The following is an 18,685-nucleotide window of genomic DNA, read 5'->3' as shown; positions in this document are numbered from 1 at the left end:
TCTCGGTGAGCCTAAGACAGCATAACAATCAGGGGAGGACTGGGAGAGAACCTCTAAACATCCAGTGGTCTGCCCTCTGCCACCGAGCTGGCAGAAACAACGAGGAGTCCGGTGGCGTCTCAAAGACTAACAGATTTATTTGGGAATAAGCTTTCATGGGTAAAACCCCACTTCTTCAGCTGCATGGAGTGAAAATTACAGCTACAGGCGTAAATATCCTGGCACACGAAGAGAAGGGAGTTACCTCACAGGCGGAGAACCAGTGCTGACAAGGCCAGTTCAGTCAGGGTGGATGTGGCCCACTCCCAGTAACTGATGAGGAGGTGGCAATTCCAGGAGAGGCAAAGCGAGCCAGCCACTCCCAGTCCCTGTTCAGGCCCAAACTGCTGGGGTTAAATTTGTAAATGAATTGCAGCTCGGCGGTTTCTCTCTGAAGTCTGTTTCTGAAGGTTTTTTGTTCAAGAATAGTGACTTTTAAATCTGTTCTAGAATCTCCAGGGAGATTGAAGTGTTCACCCACTGGCTTTTGTACGTTACCATTCCTGATGTCCGATTTGTGTCCATTTATTCTTTTACGTAGGGACGGTCCGGTTTGGCCAATGTGCATGGCAGAGGGGCACTGCTGGCACATGATGGCGTATATCACATTAGTAGCTGTGCAGGTGAATGAGCTCCTGGTGTGGCTGGGTCCTCTGATCTGTTGCTAGAGTAGATATGGGGACAGAGTAGGCAACAATGTTTGTTACAGGGATTGGTTCATGGGTTAGTGTTTCTGTGGTGTGGTGTGTAGTTGCTGGTGAGTTGTGGGGTTGTCTGTAAGCCAGGGCTGGCCTGTCTTCCAAGGTCTGTGAGAGTGAGGAATCGTTTTCCAGGATAGGTTGTAGATCGTTGATCATGCGCTGGAGAGGTTTTAGCTGGGGGATGTATGTGATGGCCAGAGGTGTTCTGTTGTTTTCCTGCTTGGGCGTGTCCTGTGGTAGGTGACTTCTGGATACCCATCTCACTCGTCATTCTGTTTCCTCACTTCCCCAGGTGGGTATTGTAGTTGTAAGAACGCCTGATAGAAAGTGTTTGTCTCAGGGATTGGAGCAAATGGGGTTGTATCTTAGAGCTTGGCTGTAGACAATGGATCGTGTGGTGTGTCCGGGATGGAAGCTGGAGGCCTGTAGGTAAGTATAGGGGTCAGTAGGTTTCCGGTATAGGGTGGTGGTTGTGACCATCACTTGTTTGCACTGTATTGTCCAGGAAGTGGAGCTCTTGTGTGGACTGGTCCAGGCTGAGGTTGAGGGTGGGGTGGAAGTCGTTGAAATCCAGGTGGAATTCTTCAAGGGCCTCCTTCCCGATGTCATCAGTGTAGCGCAAGAGGAGGGGCGTTAGGGGGCGAGAGCCGAGGAAGCGTTGTCCATCAACGGTGAGGCCGTGCGGGTGCCCAGATTGTCCCGAATCTGAACTGGTCGTGGGTGAGGACAGAGTCACACAGCTCAGCCACGGGGTTTTTACCCACCGACGCTGCTGCCCAGATAAATCAGTTAGTCTTTAAGCGCCTCGTATTGGTGGACACACCCTAACACGGCTACCGCGCTGAGCCTGAGCTGGCAGAAGTTCGGTGAGGTGGGGCCCCCTGCTGCTGGCTGTCGCCGCCCCCCCCAAGGGCTGGGCTTAGGCACAGGCTTGTATTTTACAGCTTCCCCGAGGCTCTGCAAAGCCGCAGGAATCGGGAAGGCCGAGCTCTGAGCCTCTCTCCCCTCCCTGGTACAAGGGCCGTGTACCCTGCTGGCCCTGGGCGGCCCTTGCTAAGGGCAGGGGGCTCCCCCCTCGGTGCAGGGGGCTGGCCTGAGGCTTACAGTGCGGCCGTGGGGGGGTGCTATGGCCATGTCCCCTCTGCACGGGGGGGGGAATCTCGCTTTGGCAGTCGGTGGGAGTGGTGCGGGTGGCACTAGGTGCTGGAGGGCAGGGGCAGCGGGCTGGCTTAGAGACCGGGCACCGAGCTGGACTGGGCCTCACTGGGCCAGTGGTACTGGCTGCTCCGCCAGCTCCTCGGCCGATGCTGCTGGTGTAGAACGGGAGGCAGAACGGAGCCAAGGGCTGGGAAACCACAAGCAGCTTGGTCAAGAGAAGGGCAGGAGGGGAGTGGACCCCCGTCTGCAAGGAGCCCCAGGGCACAGGGCTGCTTAGCAGGGGGCTTGCTGCTCCGGCTGGCAGAGCAGGGCCCAGGGGTGGTGAGCGGAAGTCAGACCAATTGCAGCTAGCGAGGAGCATTGCCCGGGGGGCTGGCTTGGTGGGGGCTGGGCTGGGGTCTCTGGTGCCTGGTAGCTTTTTCCTCCTCAAAAAGTTCTGCAGGAGTTGGGGGCCGCAGGTCGTTCTCTGGCTTGGCAGGCGGGCGGGAGCCAGCCGGGCACTTCTCACCTTGGGCTGGGAAGCAAACAGTGCAGGGGGGGCCCTGGACCGGGGGGGGGGGTGTGGCAGGGGAGACGGTGCCCATCGCCTACCCGGCCCTGGGCTGGTTTAACGGGAGGAGCCGTCCAGGGCATTTCTCACCTCCCTCTGCCTGGGGGGATGGAGCTGTGGATGAGGGGCCGGGGCCCCCAGCAGCCAGGGATCAGCACTTGGGGCTAGGATCAAAGCCCCGTGGGCCCCATGGGGCTGCTCCAAGTGCCCAGACTGACATACTGCTTCCTGTGCGAGTTCCTCCCTCAGCCCTTGCACCACGAGTTAACCCAGGGCAGTGCCAGGCCATGGGGCACTGCTGGCTTTATGAGGGGCTGCAGCACCCACCCTGCTGCGGGGGAAGTGGTTGGGGGTGCTGGGAAGGTGTTTTCCCTCCATGTAAGGTGCTGGCTGCAGGGACGCGGTGCCTGGGAGGCTCCCGGCGCTGGCCAGGCTAAAAATAGCCACTGCTGGGAAACATCAAACCCGCTGGAGCAGAGCGGCAGGAAACGCACTGCAGGCCTGGGCTGTGCCGGGCAGCTGGGCAAGGGGCTTTGTGCCTCAGTTTCCCGCTGTAAGATGCATGGGGGGTAATGGTGCCGGTGATGCCAAGCGGGTAGTGACACACACCAAAGGAGGGCAGGAGCCCCACGGCGCCGCCCCCCCACACGCTGCTGTTCGTAGACGTGACACCACCTCCACCCCAGGAGCTGCAGGATTATTGTTGGGGGGGGTGAGGGCCTCCCTCCATAACCCCCTATTTAATCGCCCCAGTCGCTGCTTGCCAGGGGCAGTGTGTGCCCCCCACCCCCATGCAGCAGGTCACTGGAGCCAGGTAACCCCCCACCCCCTCCCAGCTGTGGGCCACTCTCACCCCTGCCCCTCACCAGCCATTTTAATTCCATGGCCAGCCAGTGGGTCTGCTGTGCAGGGCAGGGTCGCCCCCAGGGGGGTAGGGGTGAGATCAGGGGTTGCTGCTTTATGCACCTCTACTCCATTACTCAGCTTAGCCTGGCTGTGCGGCCTAGTGGGCAGAACACACCCCTGCCCAGTCCCAGCTCTGCTAGTCCCCCTCTGTGCCTCGGTTTCCCCACACCATTGTAAAGGGCTCTAGGAGCCAGTGTTACTCTAGGCAGGGGCCAGGGGTGTCCTCACCCCCTTGACCCAGCACCCACCCTTGCTCCTTCCCCCCCAGCAACCCCCATTTGTCCCTGTTAATCTTATTCAGAAGTTGGCTGAGAGAGACCCCAAGGCTGGGGGCTCTTCGATGGAAGGAACCCCCTTCCCTCAGGCCACTGCCTCCTGCTCAGCTACCCGGGCACGTAACAGGTGCATTTTTCCCAGAACCCATCTGCGGATCCCTTCTCACCCTCCCGCTCCCTTTCCAGGAGCTGGGTTCAGCCCCTGCCCCCCGCTTTCCACACAGGGCCAAGAGCCACCACTTTCCAAACCGTTTATTAGTGAAAGCAGCTGGAAGGAGAAACTGAGCACTGCTGCAGGGGCTAGAGGGGGGGGGAGAACCCCAGAAAAAACAGGGATCACCCATCCTCCCCCCCCCAGGGAGCACCCCTGGGACACCCCCCTGCAGCACTGAAGTCTCCTTCTGGTCCACACCGGGAGGAGTTTACACAGGGCGTAGAAAAGGCACAAAACAGAATAAACTCGAGTGCCCGGCCGCGAGCCGAGGCCTCGGGGGGGACGGGACAGGACGGGGGGAGATCGGCTGGACTCTTCATCCGCTCAGCACCATCCGGACCAGCTCTGTGGAGAGAAGGGTGCGGATGAGCGGGGGAGGCGCCTCGGTCGCTGGGGGAGAAAGGGTCCTTGGGGCTAATGCCAGCAGGGCCTGGGGCTGCCAGGCAGGTTCTTCCAGGGTTTGCAAGGAGTCTGCAGCAGCTGTGCTCTAGTGTCCCCCTTTCACCCCCCCTCCCCAGCGAGCCCTGGGCCCCCCAGCCCTCCGGAGCCCTCCGGGCCCCCTGGCTCCCAGCCCAGGGGCCATGCACGGGCCCCTTCCCCTAAACCTGCTACAGCCTGGGCTCTGTTCTCCCCCTCCTGGCTGGGAAGCCCCCACCCCCCTGCACGAGGGTGAGGGCTGCTGGCCCCGGCCCCACCCTTCACCCCACGGCCCCAGGACACTTTCTTCCCTCCGCAGCAGCCCGTCCTCAGAGCAGCGCGACCCCCCCACGGCGGCAGAGGGGGAAGGGGGGAGGAGAGACGGGGGCAGCGCGGTTTCTACAGCTACTGCCAGGCACGGGGGGGCCTACAAGCCGCGCTGCTTCCTGCCCCCGGCGAGGGGAGAGCTTGACTGTATCTACAGCAGAGAACAGGCCATTCGAGGGGGAGGATCAGACAGAGAGAAGGGGCCAGGCAGGCAGCCACTGCACCGCTCCCTAAAGAAAGACTGTCGGGGTAACCTACGGCCCATGGGACCAGGCAGCGGCCGCCTCCTGCCCGGGGCTCCCTACCCACAGCGGCCCTGGGCTCAGCCACGGGCAGGGGGGCGGCTGCCCCGCTGGGGTAGGATAGAGGCGCACGCAGCTCCCCCCGGACAGGACACAAGCAGCCCAGGCTGCATCTGACACCCCCTCTGCCCCCCATCTCCCCGCCCACCCCCGGACCCACACAGGTGACACAGTCTTGCTTTAAACTTGGTGCATGGCCCCCCAGCAGAGCCGCCTCTTCCCCCCCGCTAGAGAGAGAGTCAGCTCCATGCAGAGACATGCCGAGGGGGGGGTATGCTGGGGGGGGAGCGCAAACCGGACTTCCTTTAAAAGAAAACCAAGGGGGGGCGGGGGGTTGGGGAAGGGGTTCGGGAAGAGGCGTACCCCGCTCCGCTTCACCCTGACAAGATGTGCCTCACAAACGCTGTTGGAAGGAACAGACATCATCAAGCAAACGCACCGGACACGCGGCGCGAACGAGCGCGAGGGGATCCCCAGGGACACGCCAGCGCCCGGCTGCCTCCAGCTCCCAACCCGCCGGGCCCAGCGTCCGCGCCCCGGGGAGGGGAGCCGGCCTCGCCCCCAGGGGCACCCTCAGGGGCTGCTGTTTCTGAGCACAGCCCCCGGCGCTTCGTTCCTTGGGTGGGAGACGCCCTGAGGGGCTGCAGCGTCCTCACTGGGGAGGAAAAAAACGAGCCAGAGGCTCTGGGCTAGTCCCAAAATGAACCCTGGCCGTGGGAAAGCGAATTCGTGCCCCACCCCATCCCCAGGTTGGAATCCCCTCCCCACCTCCCCCAGCACGGCAGGAGAGCCAAAGCCACCAGGTGCCACAGGGTTAAGCAACCTCTGGAGATAAACCCAGGGCTGCTGATCCCAAGACACCGATGCCCCCCGAGCTCTCACCTTCGTAGTTAATGCAGCCGTTGCTGTCTTCGTGCCCGGCCACCAGGATCTCCACCTCTTCCTCCGTCATCTTCTCCCCTGTGGGGGACAGACGGGATTTTACTACCTCCCAGCAAACCCACCCTCCGTGACCCTCCCTGACCAGACACCCAGGCCTTCCTCCTAGTCGCTGCCCCGCATCTGCCAACGGGCGACTGGAGCAGGGGGCTGGGAGCCAGGACTCCTGGGTTCTGTTCCCAGAGGTTGGCACCGTTCAACCTGCTTTGTGCTGCAGGGAAATGACACCTCTTCGCCAGCCACCTTGAAGAGACCCTTGGGGGGTGGGGGTCTTCTCTGCTTCTCCCTGACCCAGACATCCCTGGAAGAGACTCAGCCAGAGGCCTTCGGCTACCCTCCTGCCCCAGCCGCAGCAGCCCCCTCTGCCAGGCCGGCGTCAGCGCCTCACCCAGGGTCACGAGGACGTGGCGGATCTCGGCCCCCATGACGGTGCCGTTCCCCTCCTTGTCGAAGACCCGCAGCCCCTCCACGTAGTCCTCGAAGCAGCCCTGGTCCTTGTTCTTGGCGATGGTCTGCATCATGGGCAGGAACTGCTCGAAACTCAGCGTCTTCATGTTCATCTCTGGCGAGAGAAGGGGGCGCGGCTGAGACCAGCTCTCTGGGCAGCCGCCTGCCAGGCCGGGCACCCCGCAGCATCAAATCCCTCCTGTGCCAGGACCCAGCGAGGGACGGGATGGGACGGGAACGCTCACAGCAGCGAGCACGGTGCCTCCCAGGCACCCAGAGATGGGGCAGGCCCCCACAGACGCCAGCCATTCTGCAGAGGTTTGAGGGCGGGGGGGGAGAATGGTGCTGGGCACAGGGCTCAGCGCGGGTGGGGGCTGGGTAACGTTAGGTGAGAAATTTGAAATTTGGGGAAAAAATTCTCATTCTACATGGGACAAAACCAAGGCCCGGGGGTATTTTTCCATAGAGAAACCTCCCCTCCGCCCGGGAGGGGCAGCTGCACATCTGGGATGGCGAAGACCCAGCTTCAAGCCCCCTGCACTGGAGATTCGAACCCAGATCGCCCGGAGCCCAGACCATCGGTCTGGGGAGGCCAGGCCCAAGATTAACCTCCTCGTTCTGAGCAACAGAGCCAGCCCCAGAGAGGCGGGGGGGGGGTTCCCTGCAGCCCCCCAAGTTTTAAGCCAGTCTGAGCCCCATTGAGCCGTAGTCTCACTCCAGCCAATGGGGCGGCGAGAAGGGCCCGTTCCCACCCGCCGCCAGCTCAGGGAGGCGAGAGACGGGCAAGGCCCCCTGGCCCTGGGGCTGCTGCAGCAGCACCTGCCAGTCACTCACCATCGCTCTTGGGGTTCCCCAGCACCTTCATGACCTCGGCGTTGGTGGGGTTCTGGCCCAGGGCCCTCATCACGTCCCCGCACTGGCTGTACAGGATCTTGCCATCCCCGGTTCGGTCGAAGAGCTGGAAAGCCTCCTTGAACTCTGGGAGGGGGGGGGGGAGCAGGGAGGGTGTCACTGTGGCCCCAGGTGCTGATCCCGCCTGCAGGGGCCCTGCACCCGTTGGTTCAAACAACAAACTCCCCTTGGCCAGCCCTGAGCTGCCTGGTACCCAGCCGGCTCCAGCCAAACTGCACACGCCGGGGCAGCAGCCTCAGCCCCAAACCCCCCCCGCCCCCGGCAGCTGGGGGCCCACAGGAAAGCAGGCGCTTCAGCACGATAAGAGCCCTCGATAATTCCCCTACCAGGGTTCCTGGCAGCATCGGCCAGGATCCCTGCACGGGATCGGGCCCCGGACGTCTAGTGTCCTGCCCTCTGCAGCGACCCGCGCTAGACGGGCCGCCTGGCCTCAGGGATAAGGCGCCAGAGCAGAGCCCTGGCTCCGCTTCCCGGCTCTGCCCCAGATTCCCAGGGACGAGTCCCTGTCTCTCTGCGCCAGCCCCATCTCAGAGGGGAAACCCACAGGCGCCGCGGCCGAGCCAGGGCACGGATCCGCCCTGGCTAGCGGGTTAGCGCCTCTCGGTCCCAGGGCCGGCTTCACCCTGGCAGGGGATCGGCTCACGCAAGGCCCCACGGGCCAGCCCCAGTGGGGTTCGCATCAGGGACTTGACCACAGGGCAGCAGCCGAGGCCCTATGAGACAGCCCCTGCCCAGCACCTCCACAGCCACCGCCCGCCTCATGGGAGCGAGCCAGGATTTACGGATGGGAAAGCAGAGAGCCCCGGGCCAGAGCCGGGCAGAGATGGGAATGGAACAGAGGCATAACCCACTCCCCTCCCAGAGCTGGGGAGAGAACCCAGGAGTCCGGGCTCCCAGCCCCCTGACCCCATAGACCCCACTCCCCTCCCAGAGCTGGGGCGAGAACCCAGGAGTCCGGGCTCCCAGCCCCCTGACCCCATAGACCCCACTCCCCTCCCAGAGCTGGGGCGAGAACCCAGGAGTCCGGGCTCCCAGCCCCCTGACCCCATAGACCCCACTCCCCTCCCAGAGCTGGGGCGAGAACCCAGGAGTCCGAGGTCACTTCCTGCTTTAGCTAAAGCAAACACCGGAAAAGGGACCCAGGGAGGGTCTGGCGGGTGGGTTCGCAGAGACCCACATTCCCCCCGCTCCCGGGCTGGCCGAGCCGTGCCCCCGCCCCCGCCGCCCGGCGGGGCGCTGCCCGCGCAGGGAGGCGCAGCCTGCGCTCAGCCGGGGTTTTGTGCCCATATAAGGAAGTCAGCGCAAGGCACCGCGCAGGAATTGCGCTGCGCCTCCAACACAACATTCCAGGCGCGACCCGTGGGGCAGCCGCCCCCCTCCCCCGCTCCGGGTGTGCCCCCCCCCCAGCGGCGGGGCACCGGGGGGCACCAGGGCGGGAGCCGGCTCGGCTGGGAGTGTGTCACAACTTGGATCAGAGAGAGCGGAGCTGTGCAGCCATTTTCCCCTGTGCAATCACACCCCGCCCGCGGCCGGCCACACCCCGCAACCCACAGCCGAGGGGGCCGCGCAGCGCCCCTAAAACCAGCTCTCCCCCCCACTCCGGCCTGGCTGGGGGAACGCGGCAGGGAGGCTCGCAGACTGGGCGGGACCCGCCGGGCTTGGCCAGGAAACTGCTCCAGGGTGAGCCATGCGCGCACCGGGGGGGGGTGTGAGTCACCCCCAGACCCGGGGTTGGGGGGGCAGGAACCCCACAGCAGCAAGAGCCCAAAGCAGCCCGGAGAGATTTCACCCCCTGCGCCCCAGAAGCGAGGGGCCCGGTGTTAAGCCGGGGGGGGGGGGAGCAAACACGCCCCGCCCCACTTACCGGCCGGCTAGAAAGAGGCTACGGGAGGAGAGTGGAGGCTAGTGACAGAGGAGGAGGAAGGTCTGCAAGGGAGGGAGAGAGCGGTAAGTGCATCCGCGGCGGGACGCGCAAGGGATTCGCCCCCGAAATGAAAATAGCGCGCAAGGACGGAGGTCGCGCAAGGGGGAGGCACTTACCGGCCGTCTGATCCTCGGAGAAATCGCACTGCAAGGCAAGCACAGGGGCGGGGGGCCGCCGTCAGCGGGGCTGCCCGGCCCCCCCCTTCCCGCGAGCCCCGCACCCCCCCACAAGCGCTGTCAGCGGCCTCCCTTCCGGGGGGGCGGGCTTGGAGTGAGGCCCCGGGGATGTCCCTGGCCTCGGGCAGCCGGAACCTAACCGTGGCCCCCCGCCTAGTTCCGTGCACCACTCGCCCCCCCCGTCCCGTCCAGCGCCCCCCCCGCCCGGAGCTCGCCCCCCCCAGTCCCGTGCACCGGCCCCCCGCCCGGAGCTCGCCCCCCCCTCCAGCCCCGTGCACCGGCCCCCCCGCCCGGAGCTCGCCCGCCCCCCGTCCCGTGCACCGGCCGGAGCTCGCCCCACCATGGCTATTGCTGCTGCGGCTCCGCTCCCTGCAATGGCCCCTGCGCGGACTCGCCTCCGCCAGCCCCTTTCTACTGGCTCTGACGTCACCGCCCAGGCACCCGCGCGCCAGTGGCTGCCCAAGGCGGGGCGCTGCGTCACTCGCTATGCTAATTAGCTGCTGCATTATTCATGAAGAGCCCCGGGAAGGGGGCGGGGCTGAGTCGCTCGCCGCCAGCCCCGGCTTTGCCCATAGATAGTCATCGAGATGGGGCCTGGCGGGGGGTGCCCGGGGAGAGGGGGAGCGGGGGGGTCCCAGCGGGGGGGCTGGGGGGTGCATGGGGAGCAGGGAGGGTCCCAGTGGGGGGCTGGGGGCACATGGGGAGCACTGGGGTCCCAGCAGGGGATTGGGGGCACATGGGGAGCAGGGGGGTCCCAGCAGGGGATTGGGGACACGCGGGGAGCAGGGGGGTCCCAGCGGGGGGCTGGGGGCACATTGGGGGTGGGGGGTCCCAGCGGGGGGTCTGGGGTGCATGGGGAGACGAGGAGCAGGGAGGGCCCCAGCAGGGGATTGAGGCCCCATGGGGAGCCAGGGGGTCCCAGCGGGGGGCTGGGGGAGCCAGGGGGGTCCCAGCGGGGGATTGGGGGCACATGGGGAGCAGGGGGGTCCCAGCGGGGGGCTGGGGGCACATGGGGAGCAGGGGGATCCCAGCGGGGGATTGGGGGCACATGGGGAGCAGGGGGGTCCCAGCGGGGGATTGGGGGCACATGGGGAGCCAGGGGGGTCCCAGCAGGGGGCTGGGGGCACATGGGGAGCAGGGGGGTCCCAGCGGGGGATTGGGGCACATGGGGAGCAGGGAGCCCGGGTGCCCCCAGCTGGGTTCAGCTTTGGGCGGGGAAGTAACCCAGCGAGTGGCTGCCTGGTGACTGCGGGGCAGGTTTCCACGGGACCTTGGGCTGCAAAAAGCCTTCGCTCTGGCAGCGCCAGGGCTGCTGCAAGCTGGGCAGGGGGGTGTCCTGTGCTGATGCTTTTTGAGACACTCGAGCGGCCTGAGGCCCCAGCAAAAGAACCAAGGAATAAGCCGAGAGCAGAGCGTGAAGTCTGAGTGTGGGGAAACCACCCGAGATGGGCAGGAATTCTCACCCTCAGCAGGGGGCGCTGCGGGGCGCGGGGCAGGCGGGTTGGCTGCTGGGGCAGATCCCCGCTGCTCCAGGCCCGACCTTTCACCCCCTAACGAACAGGAAATGGCGGCTGTATTCCCTGAAATCCTCCGGGCCCCCCCTGCCATGCCCTGGCTCTGGGCACCTGGAGCAGCTCCCACCCCCCCGTCCCTCATTGAAAGTGGATGCAGAACTCGGCCCCCGTCGACCCAGGGATGCTGAGACGGCCCCTGGGGCCAAGATCCAAGGGGCCAGAAGCTTCTGCAAACAAACGGCTTTTATTGTCCGGGCGCAGGGAGGATCGGGTCCCTTCCCACCCAGGATCGGGACCGCGGCTCGGCTTGGTGGGCACCCCCGGGCTGGGCCGCTGCTCTCAGGGGGAGCCTGCGTCCCCCCTCGCTGGATCCTCAGCCGCTGAGGTCCTGGGCTCTCCTGGGGCAGTGCTCGAAGTCCTTCGCAGCAGCCATTGGGTGGGGGGGGGGTTAGAGAGACGGACAAAGGGGGCAGGGAACATGCCCCCCCGCAGAGCAATGGGCTGAGGAGGCATCAGTCGCTTAGGCCCATCCTGCCCGGCCTGGGGAGAGAAGAGGAGACAGTGAGACGCCGGCGGGGTCCAGGCTGGGGAGCTGGGATCCCATGGGAGGGGGAGAAGGATCCGGGCCTAGAGCTCAGGTTTGTTCTGTATCTCCGGCCCCTGGAGCAGAGGCTGGAGGGAATCGCGCTCCCGGCACGGCTGGGCCGGCGGGTGTGACTCAGGGCACCGGCTGTGCCCGCAGGACCCCGGCCCAGCAGAGGCGCTCGGAGTCGGGATGGTTTGGGGGAGTTAGAGCTCTCGGCAGCCCTGCAAGGCGAGTATGTTCACGGGTGGGGAAACCGAGGCCCAGGGCAGCGCTGGGCATAGGGCCCAGGCGTCGTTTGTGATGCCCTGTCCCGAGTGATTAAAGCAAAGCCATGGGGCCCTTCCACGCCGGTGCCCTGGACAGAGCTCCCAGGGCCCCCGAGAGGCGTTTGGTTCACTCGGGCTGGGCTCCCCCCCGGGGACGGGCTCGGTTCCCCGCGAGGGACACGGCGCTGCGGAGAGGAGCGGGAGGAGACGTTGAATGAGTTGTGCCTGTCTGATGGCACTGGACCTCAGCTGGCAGCGGAGCAAGTCCCTGTGCCTCAGTTTCCCCCTCTGCAGAACGGGGCTGAGGCGCCTGCACTCGGAGGTCTGCTGCTGGGAGGTGCTAGGGGGTGGTAGCAGCACCCCGAAAACACGAGCCTCTTCCAGGGCAGAGGGATTAGACACACAGGCTGGAGATGAGCCGCCGGGCACGGAGATGGTCCAGCCGGGTCCCTGCCAAGGGGCAGAGCCACTGAGACTCACGGCAAGGAGGGGAGAAAGGAGCGGCCACCCCCCAAAACAGTCAGAAAAGTAAAAGCCCCGGGGGGGCACCTACCCCACAGCACCCGCTCAGCCAGACAGGATGTGCTTGACGAAGGCTGCGGGGGGAGGAGAGAGGCTTTAGGCAGAGGAACCGGGCTCCCAGGGGCCCCTGGACGTCCCCTCCCTTGGGAGCCTCACCCCCCCCCCACGTTTCCTGGCCCTGCGGCTGGAGGGTCCCCGACTCCGGGCTCTCACCTTCGTAGTTGATGCAGCCGTTGGCGTCCTCGTGCCCGGACAGGAGGGCGTCCACCTCCTCCTCCGTCAGCTTTTCGCCTGCCGCCGGAGGGGGCCGCGCGTTAGTGCTGGGGAGATGTTCCCCCCCCCCACACACACACACCCAGTGCCCGTCCAACAGCCCGGGGGGCCCTGTCCCTGCCGGGCGCCAGGCCAACAGCCCGGGGGGGGCCCGTTCCCCCCCCGCCCACTCTGGGGAGCCCTGCCCCCCCATCCAGTGCCAGACCGACATCCCTGGGGGGCCCTGTTCCTGCCTGGTGCCCTCCTGACAGTCCGGGGGGGGCATCCCCCCGCCCGGTGCCCGTCCAACAGCCCGGGGGGGCCTGTCCCTGCCGGACGCCAGACCAACAGCCCCAGGGGACCACATCTCCCCCCCAGCCCGGTGCTCACTCTGGGGGGCCCTGCCCCCCCAGTGCCCGACCGACAGCCCTGCCCCCCCCCCCGAAGCAGGGCACGCTGCCTCCCTCCCCACAGGGACGCTGAACCTCAGCGCAGCCAGTGCCGGTGCCGGGCAGGACACCTGGTGGGGTGCCCCCGACCTGGCACCGTACCCGCGGGCCCCTGCCCCTCGCCAGCCTAGGGGGCCCCTCTGCCAGCGGCAGGCGGCGCTCACCCAGCGTGGAGAGCACATGGCGCAGCTCGGCCCCCATGACGGTGCCGTTCCCCTCCTTGTCGAAGACCCGCAGCCCCTCCACGTAGTCCTCGAAGGTGCCCTGGTCCTTGTTCTTGGCGATGGTCTGCAGCATGGGCAGGAACTGCTCGAACTCCACCCGCCTGGAGTTCAGCTCTGCCGCGGGAAGGAGAAACTGAGGCCGGGCCGAGCCCCCGGGGACCCTGCCATGCAGCCCCCCCCATGTGGCTGGAGGAGGGCAGTCTGGCCCCCATGGCACCACGTGGGGCCCCTGATGCCCCCCCATCACATTGCCTAACCACACCCCAAAGGAGGACTCCCATTGCTAACCCCAGCGGTCAGGGGGTCTCTGAAGGGCTAGGGGGGCCAGACCGACTCCCACCACACGCACAATCTGCTGCTCGGGTGGGGCTGGTAGCAGTCCCCCAGAGCAGGGGGTGCCTGGAAGTAACACCCCTCCGAGACGCATGGGGCAATTCCTTTCTCCCTTTGGAGCAACTGTTTCAGGCTCTCTGCAGACTCAGGCAGATGCCGTTACACTGGATTCCAGGTTTTTCCCTTTTCACAGTGCAAGCTGGGGCTGCGATGTCACGTGACTCCAGAAGCTGCATGAGCCAAATCCCACCCTCCACCCCGGCCCCACAGCTGCTGAGGCTGCTCACTCACCATCGGGCTTGGGGTGGCCCAGCACCTTCATGACCTCAGCGTTGGTGGGGTTCTGGCCCAGGGCCCGCAGCACGTCCCCGCACTGGCTCAGCTGAATCTTGCCGTCCCCAACCCGGTCGAAGAGCTGGAAAGCCTCCCTGTAATCTGGGGGGGCGGGGGGCAGAGCAGGTCAGAGGGGCTGGAACCGGCGATCCTCTGCCAGTCTAACCTGCCTGCTTCATGCCAGGATCGGAGCCGGACGGGATGGCGGGGGGCCCAGCCCGGTCCGGAGCGCCCTTCCTGCCAGCAGCCAGCAAAGCCCAGAGATCACCAACCCCAGCAGGAGCCGGGCGTCCTCACCCAGGGACAGAGCTCCAGAGACCCCCATCCCAGCATCCCGCTCTGGGCGTGACGTGCTGCTCACGCTTGTATGGCCCCCAGAGCCCATCGAAATCTGAGACTACACACAGGGAGCATCGCTGAGACACAGCCACCTCTGGGGTGGAGCCTGGCAGCTGCTGATTCAGCTCACGCACCACTGAAATGCAGCCACCTCTGGGGTGGAGCCTGGCAGCTGCTGATTCAGCTCACGCACCACTGAAATGCAGCCACCTCTGGGGTGGAACCTGGCAGCTGCTTAGCAAGACCACAGGACGGTTTAGGACAGGAAGTGAAGCACACGCCTGTGTTGGATTGAAACTGCGGGGGGGTGGGTTGGCTGAATTAATACACAATTGTGACACTGGACACGGGGGTTAACACCTCGCCCAGAGTCACGGTGGGATCTCCCCTAACCACACGAGGGCACCAAAACCTACTGCCTTCGTTTGTATGCGACAGGGCGCCCACAAGTGGCAGAGACCTGCTACTGCCACAGGCCAAAGGCAGGGATCCTTTAGCTCACCTGGCCAGGGCGGTGGTTTAGGAGCAGGAGGCCGGGAGTTCTAATCCCATCTCCCTGCAGGAATTGTGTTTTACCTACAAGCCTGGGATGAGTGACAGGAGGAGCCTGGCTCGTTCAGAGCCCAGGAGCTGCCAGCCAGGTGCTTGCATCTTAACCCGACACCCCCCACGGTGAGAGAGCCCCCCACACCCTGGTCCCGCCCCATGGCAGGCTGGGTAAGGGAAGATGCCACATACCCAGGGTTTCCGCCCCCCGGGGATGGGTTAGGACCTCACAGGCGCTTGTTGGGGACAGAGGCCCAAGGCAGGAACCGCGTAAGTGGGGGAAGCAACTAGATTTAGCGGGGCCAGAGCTGGGTGGAGGCTGGTGGAAGAGCGACCCCCCCCCTGCCCCCCAGCTACACAGACACGCGGCCCAGCGACTTACCCTCCAGCTGGTCCTTGCTAAACTCAATCTGCAAAGAGGAAGTGACAGAAACAGGGATGTGAATGAAGATTTGGGGGAGCTGCACAAAGTCTGTTACCGCGCCTACGAGGGGGGGGGGGCACAGTGGGGCAAAGGCTCCGGGTATCACCCGCCCCACCAGCTCTCTGCTGCAGGGGCCGAGCTCGGCCCCGGGGGGCCCCTCCAGCCCGAACCCACCAAATGCCTCGTTGGGGGATCCTCCAGCCTCACCGGTCTGACCTCAGGCTCGGTGGGGCTGGCAGCCATTTTTTTGGGGGGGAGAGAAAGCAGCAGCTACCTCGCCTGAATTTATACCTGCCGGGTGGGGGGGGGGAGCTGAGAGGCCCCCCCTTTGCATCTGTCTACCATGGAGTTGGGGGGCAGGGAACCCTGGGGGGCTGAGCTCAGTTGGAGGTTGGGTGGGGGGTGAGGCCTTACAGGGCCTGACGCCGGGGTGCAAAGAGGAAGCTGCCCCAGTTGCTGGGGGCGGTGAAAGGGCCTGTGAGTTTTGCTCAATATAAGGTGAGGGCCGAGTCTGCTCCCGCCCTGGCCTCTGCCAGCAGGGGGCGCTGTGGGGAGCAGGGCAGGGGCCCTGGCTGCGGGTGCCCAGGTTTGCCCGCCCCAGACTCTGCCAGAAGGGGGTGCTGTGGGGGAGCAGGGCGGGGGCCCTGGGTGTGTGTGTGTGTGTGTGCCCAGCTTCGCCCACCCCTGTCTCTGCCAGCAGAGGGCGCTATGGGGCCCTGATTGCGTGTGTCGGGGGTGCCCAGGTTCTCCCACCCCAACCTCTGCCAGCAGGGGGGCGCTGTGGGGCGCAGGGCAGGGGCCCCGGCTGTGTATATGGGGGGGGGTGCCCAGGTTCGCCCGCCCCAGTGTCTGCCAGCAGGGGGCGCTGTGGGGCGCAGGGCAGGGGCCCTGACTGTGGGGGGGTGCCCAGGTTCGCCCGCCCCAGTGTCTGCCAGCAGGGGGCGCTGTGGGGCGCAGGGCGGGGCCCTGGCTGTGTATGTGGGGGGGTGCCCAGGTTCGCCCGCCCCAGTCTCTGCCAGCAGGGGGCGCTGTGGGGCACAGGGCAGGGGCCCTGGCTGTGTATGTGGGGGGTGCCCAGGTTCGCCAGCCCCAGTCTCTGCCAGCAGGGGGCGCTGGGCCACGCATGCAGCTGCGTTCATATAAGGGCCTGATGGCCCCCTCCCCGGTCACACTCTTTATCGGGGGCCTACCTCACTGCCTCAGGAATCTTCCTGCATTCTGTCCCCCCCCCGTCCCCCCGTCCCCCGCACAGAGGCGCGGCCGGTTGGGTCCCCCCCCCACCCCCCGCCGGAACTCGAGCCCCTTGGCTCGGCCTGGCCCAGCGGTGCCTGGCGCTGGGGCTGGAATAAATCTGCCCGGAAAAGCGGGTGCTAATCCCCCGGCTGCAGCCACCTGTCCCCGAGCCGGTGCCTGGGAATGCAGCCCCCACCCCCCCGCCTCATTCCAGCCTGTCATGAAAATAACAGGGCCCTGCTCACCACCTAAATTTATCTGCCCCAGTGAGCCTGCGCTTGGCCCCCCCCGCCAGCTGTGACTGTCTAACAGCCCCCCCCAGGCTCGCTCCTTCCTGAGTGGAGCCTCTGCCCATTGTTGGAGAAAGCCAGGAAAACGCTAGAGATAGAACCCAGGAGTCCTGGCTCCCCCGCTCCAACCCACCACTGCCCTCCCAGAGCCGGGGGAGAGAACCCAGGCGTCCTGGCTCCCAGCCCCCTGCTCCAATCCACCAGACCCCCCCACCCTTCCTGGCACCATGGCTAGAACCCAGGAGCTGGTCTCTGGCTGCTTAGATGGGCCCCAGTTAGATGAAGCAAGTTCCACTGGCTGCAGTCCCCTGCCCCACCTCAGCCCTACTGCTGAGCGCCCGGCGTGGGCGGGGGCAGCCCATGACAGCGCTGGGGCAGGGAAGTGGTTAGACTGGAGGTGGCCGGGGTGGTGGGGGTAGCTAGGACTCTTGGGTTCTGGCCCCAGCTCTGCCATCGACTCACACTGGGCAAGTCGCAGGCCCAGCCTGGGCCTCAGTTTCCCCATCTGTAAAGGGGCTAATACTGGCCCTTCCCCACTGGGGGCGGGGTAGCTGCTGTGTCCCTGATGGAGTCTGGGGGCTCCCCCTGCCCCATCATGAACCCTCTGGAGGCAGCTCACGGCCCTTTCGGGTGGGGGGAACACTAGGTGTGGGGGGGGCTCCATCCCACTCCCTGCCAATGCAGGCGCTGGGGCTGGTCAATATTTGGGCCACAAGGAAGCAGGCCGGGGCGGGGGGGGCTGATGGGGGGGGGCGTTTTCTCACCTGTCCCGCCTGTGGCAAACCGGGTGCAGTGGGCCGGGCCGGGGGCACTGGGGCACCGTGTCTGTCCTTGGCTCTGTGCCATCCGGCCACTGGGCTCCCGGGCCCGCTCGCATGGCAGGTCTAAACCTCGTGGCTTTGCTGCCACATGGGGGGGGGAATGCCCCCCCCAGCCACTGTCCTGGACCCATGCACCCCCCCATCTTTCTCCACCCCCCCATTTCGCAGCCCCCCCACATACCACCACTTTAGAGAGGTCAATCGGTGGCTCCTTGGGTTTCTCCGGGGCTGGGGCCGGGGCCGGGGCCGGTTCTGGGGCTTTGGGCTTAGCTGCAGCAGCCGCCGGCTTGGCTATGGCCGGCTTGGCGGCCGGTTTGGCTGGCGCGGCCACCGGCTTCTTGACGGGCAGCTCCTTCTTGGGGGGCATGGCGGCTGGGCCCGGCGGCACGTGCCCGGGCGAGCGGGGCTGGCAGACGAGGCTGCGGGGCCGTGAAGTCCCAGCCTGGGGCTGGCCCTGCCCGGCCCAGCTTAAATAGCCTGGGGTGACGTCAGGCTGTAGCAGCGCTAGATAAGGGCAGTGGGGGGGCTACAAATGGGAGCATCATTCATTGTCAGAAGTGACAGCTCCCCCCCCCATCTCCAGGGCTTTTCTTAGCGCCGAGCTCGAGGGGGCAGCCATGCCAAGCATGCACCAGGGGGCCAGGCCCCCAGCACGGTGCCCCCCGTCAGAGGAAATCCCCCCCCCCAAGCACGGGGGGGGCTGGAGGTGCATGAACGCAGGGGTTGGTGGCGGTGAGGGATGGGCACTGCCCGCCCTGGAGACGGGCCCCCGTGGGCACCTGGCAGGGCCCTTTCCTCTGCTCAAATGGCACCGGGACCGAGTCGCAGCGCTGGGCCGGGGACCCAGGAGTCCTGATTCCCAGCCCCCCCGCCCCTGCCTCCTGGAACCCAGGTGCCCTGACCACCTCCCCCAGCCAGCCCCCACCCCCTCCTGGCCCAGGAATAGAGCCCAGGTGTCCGGGGGGGTCCACTCTCAGCACTAGGCCACACTGCCCCCCCCCCAAAGGGGGGCTGCTCTGCTGGCCATGGGCAGAGAGCTGGGCAGAGGGCACAGTATGCGGCTGGGTGATGCGCAGGGAGCTGCAGGCTACAGTGATGGGGTGGCTGTGACCCCAACGTGGAGCTGGGAGGGGGCTGTGCTGCGGGGGGGGGGTGCTCTCACCTCTGACTCCTCCCCCCCCACCTAGGTGGTGGTGCCAGAATTCAGATAAACCCGTGTGCGGCTCCTTGTGGCCAGTACTGTTTCGGGGTGGGGGGACTTTTGGG

At 66.0% G+C, this 18,685-nt stretch overlaps 2 protein-coding genes across 3 annotated transcripts; both read right to left on the bottom strand.

Moving 5' to 3' along the window:
- Positions 1-3,863: 3,863 nt before the first annotated feature.
- Positions 3,864-9,743, bottom strand: LOC123354006 (myosin light polypeptide 6). 2 transcript variants are annotated; one of them, XM_044995601.1, is made up of 7 exons: positions 9,628-9,743; positions 9,228-9,255; positions 7,110-7,253; positions 6,217-6,390; positions 5,772-5,849; positions 5,253-5,292; positions 3,864-4,188 (listed from the first exon to the last, which is right to left on the bottom strand). In XM_044995601.1, the coding sequence occupies exons 1-6, from the start codon at positions 9,628-9,630 to the stop codon at positions 5,264-5,266; spliced, it is 456 nt and encodes a 151-aa protein (XP_044851536.1). In that variant the 5' UTR covers positions 9,631-9,743; the 3' UTR covers positions 3,864-4,188; positions 5,253-5,263. The 2 variants fall into 2 exon arrangements, with proteins under 2 accessions (XP_044851536.1, XP_044851535.1); XM_044995600.1 differs by lacking the exon at positions 5,253-5,292.
- A 1,323-nt stretch (positions 9,744-11,066) lies between these two features.
- LOC123353997 (myosin light polypeptide 6-like) lies at positions 11,067-17,850 on the bottom strand. Its single transcript, XM_044995587.1, has 7 exons — positions 17,601-17,850; positions 15,034-15,061; positions 13,725-13,868; positions 13,041-13,214; positions 12,389-12,466; positions 12,207-12,249; positions 11,067-11,341 (listed from the first exon to the last, which is right to left on the bottom strand). The coding sequence occupies exons 1-6, from the start codon at positions 17,784-17,786 to the stop codon at positions 12,221-12,223; spliced, it is 639 nt and encodes a 212-aa protein (XP_044851522.1). The 5' UTR covers positions 17,787-17,850; the 3' UTR covers positions 11,067-11,341; positions 12,207-12,220.
- Positions 17,851-18,685: the final 835 nt, after the last annotated feature.

Source organism: Mauremys mutica, chromosome 20 (genome assembly GCF_020497125.1).
Source record: "Mauremys mutica isolate MM-2020 ecotype Southern chromosome 20, ASM2049712v1, whole genome shotgun sequence".
NCBI classification, from domain to species: domain Eukaryota; kingdom Metazoa; phylum Chordata; order Testudines; family Geoemydidae; genus Mauremys; species Mauremys mutica.
Note: the sequence above shows the minus strand (reverse complement) of the source record. Positions and strands in the feature narration are given on the sequence as shown.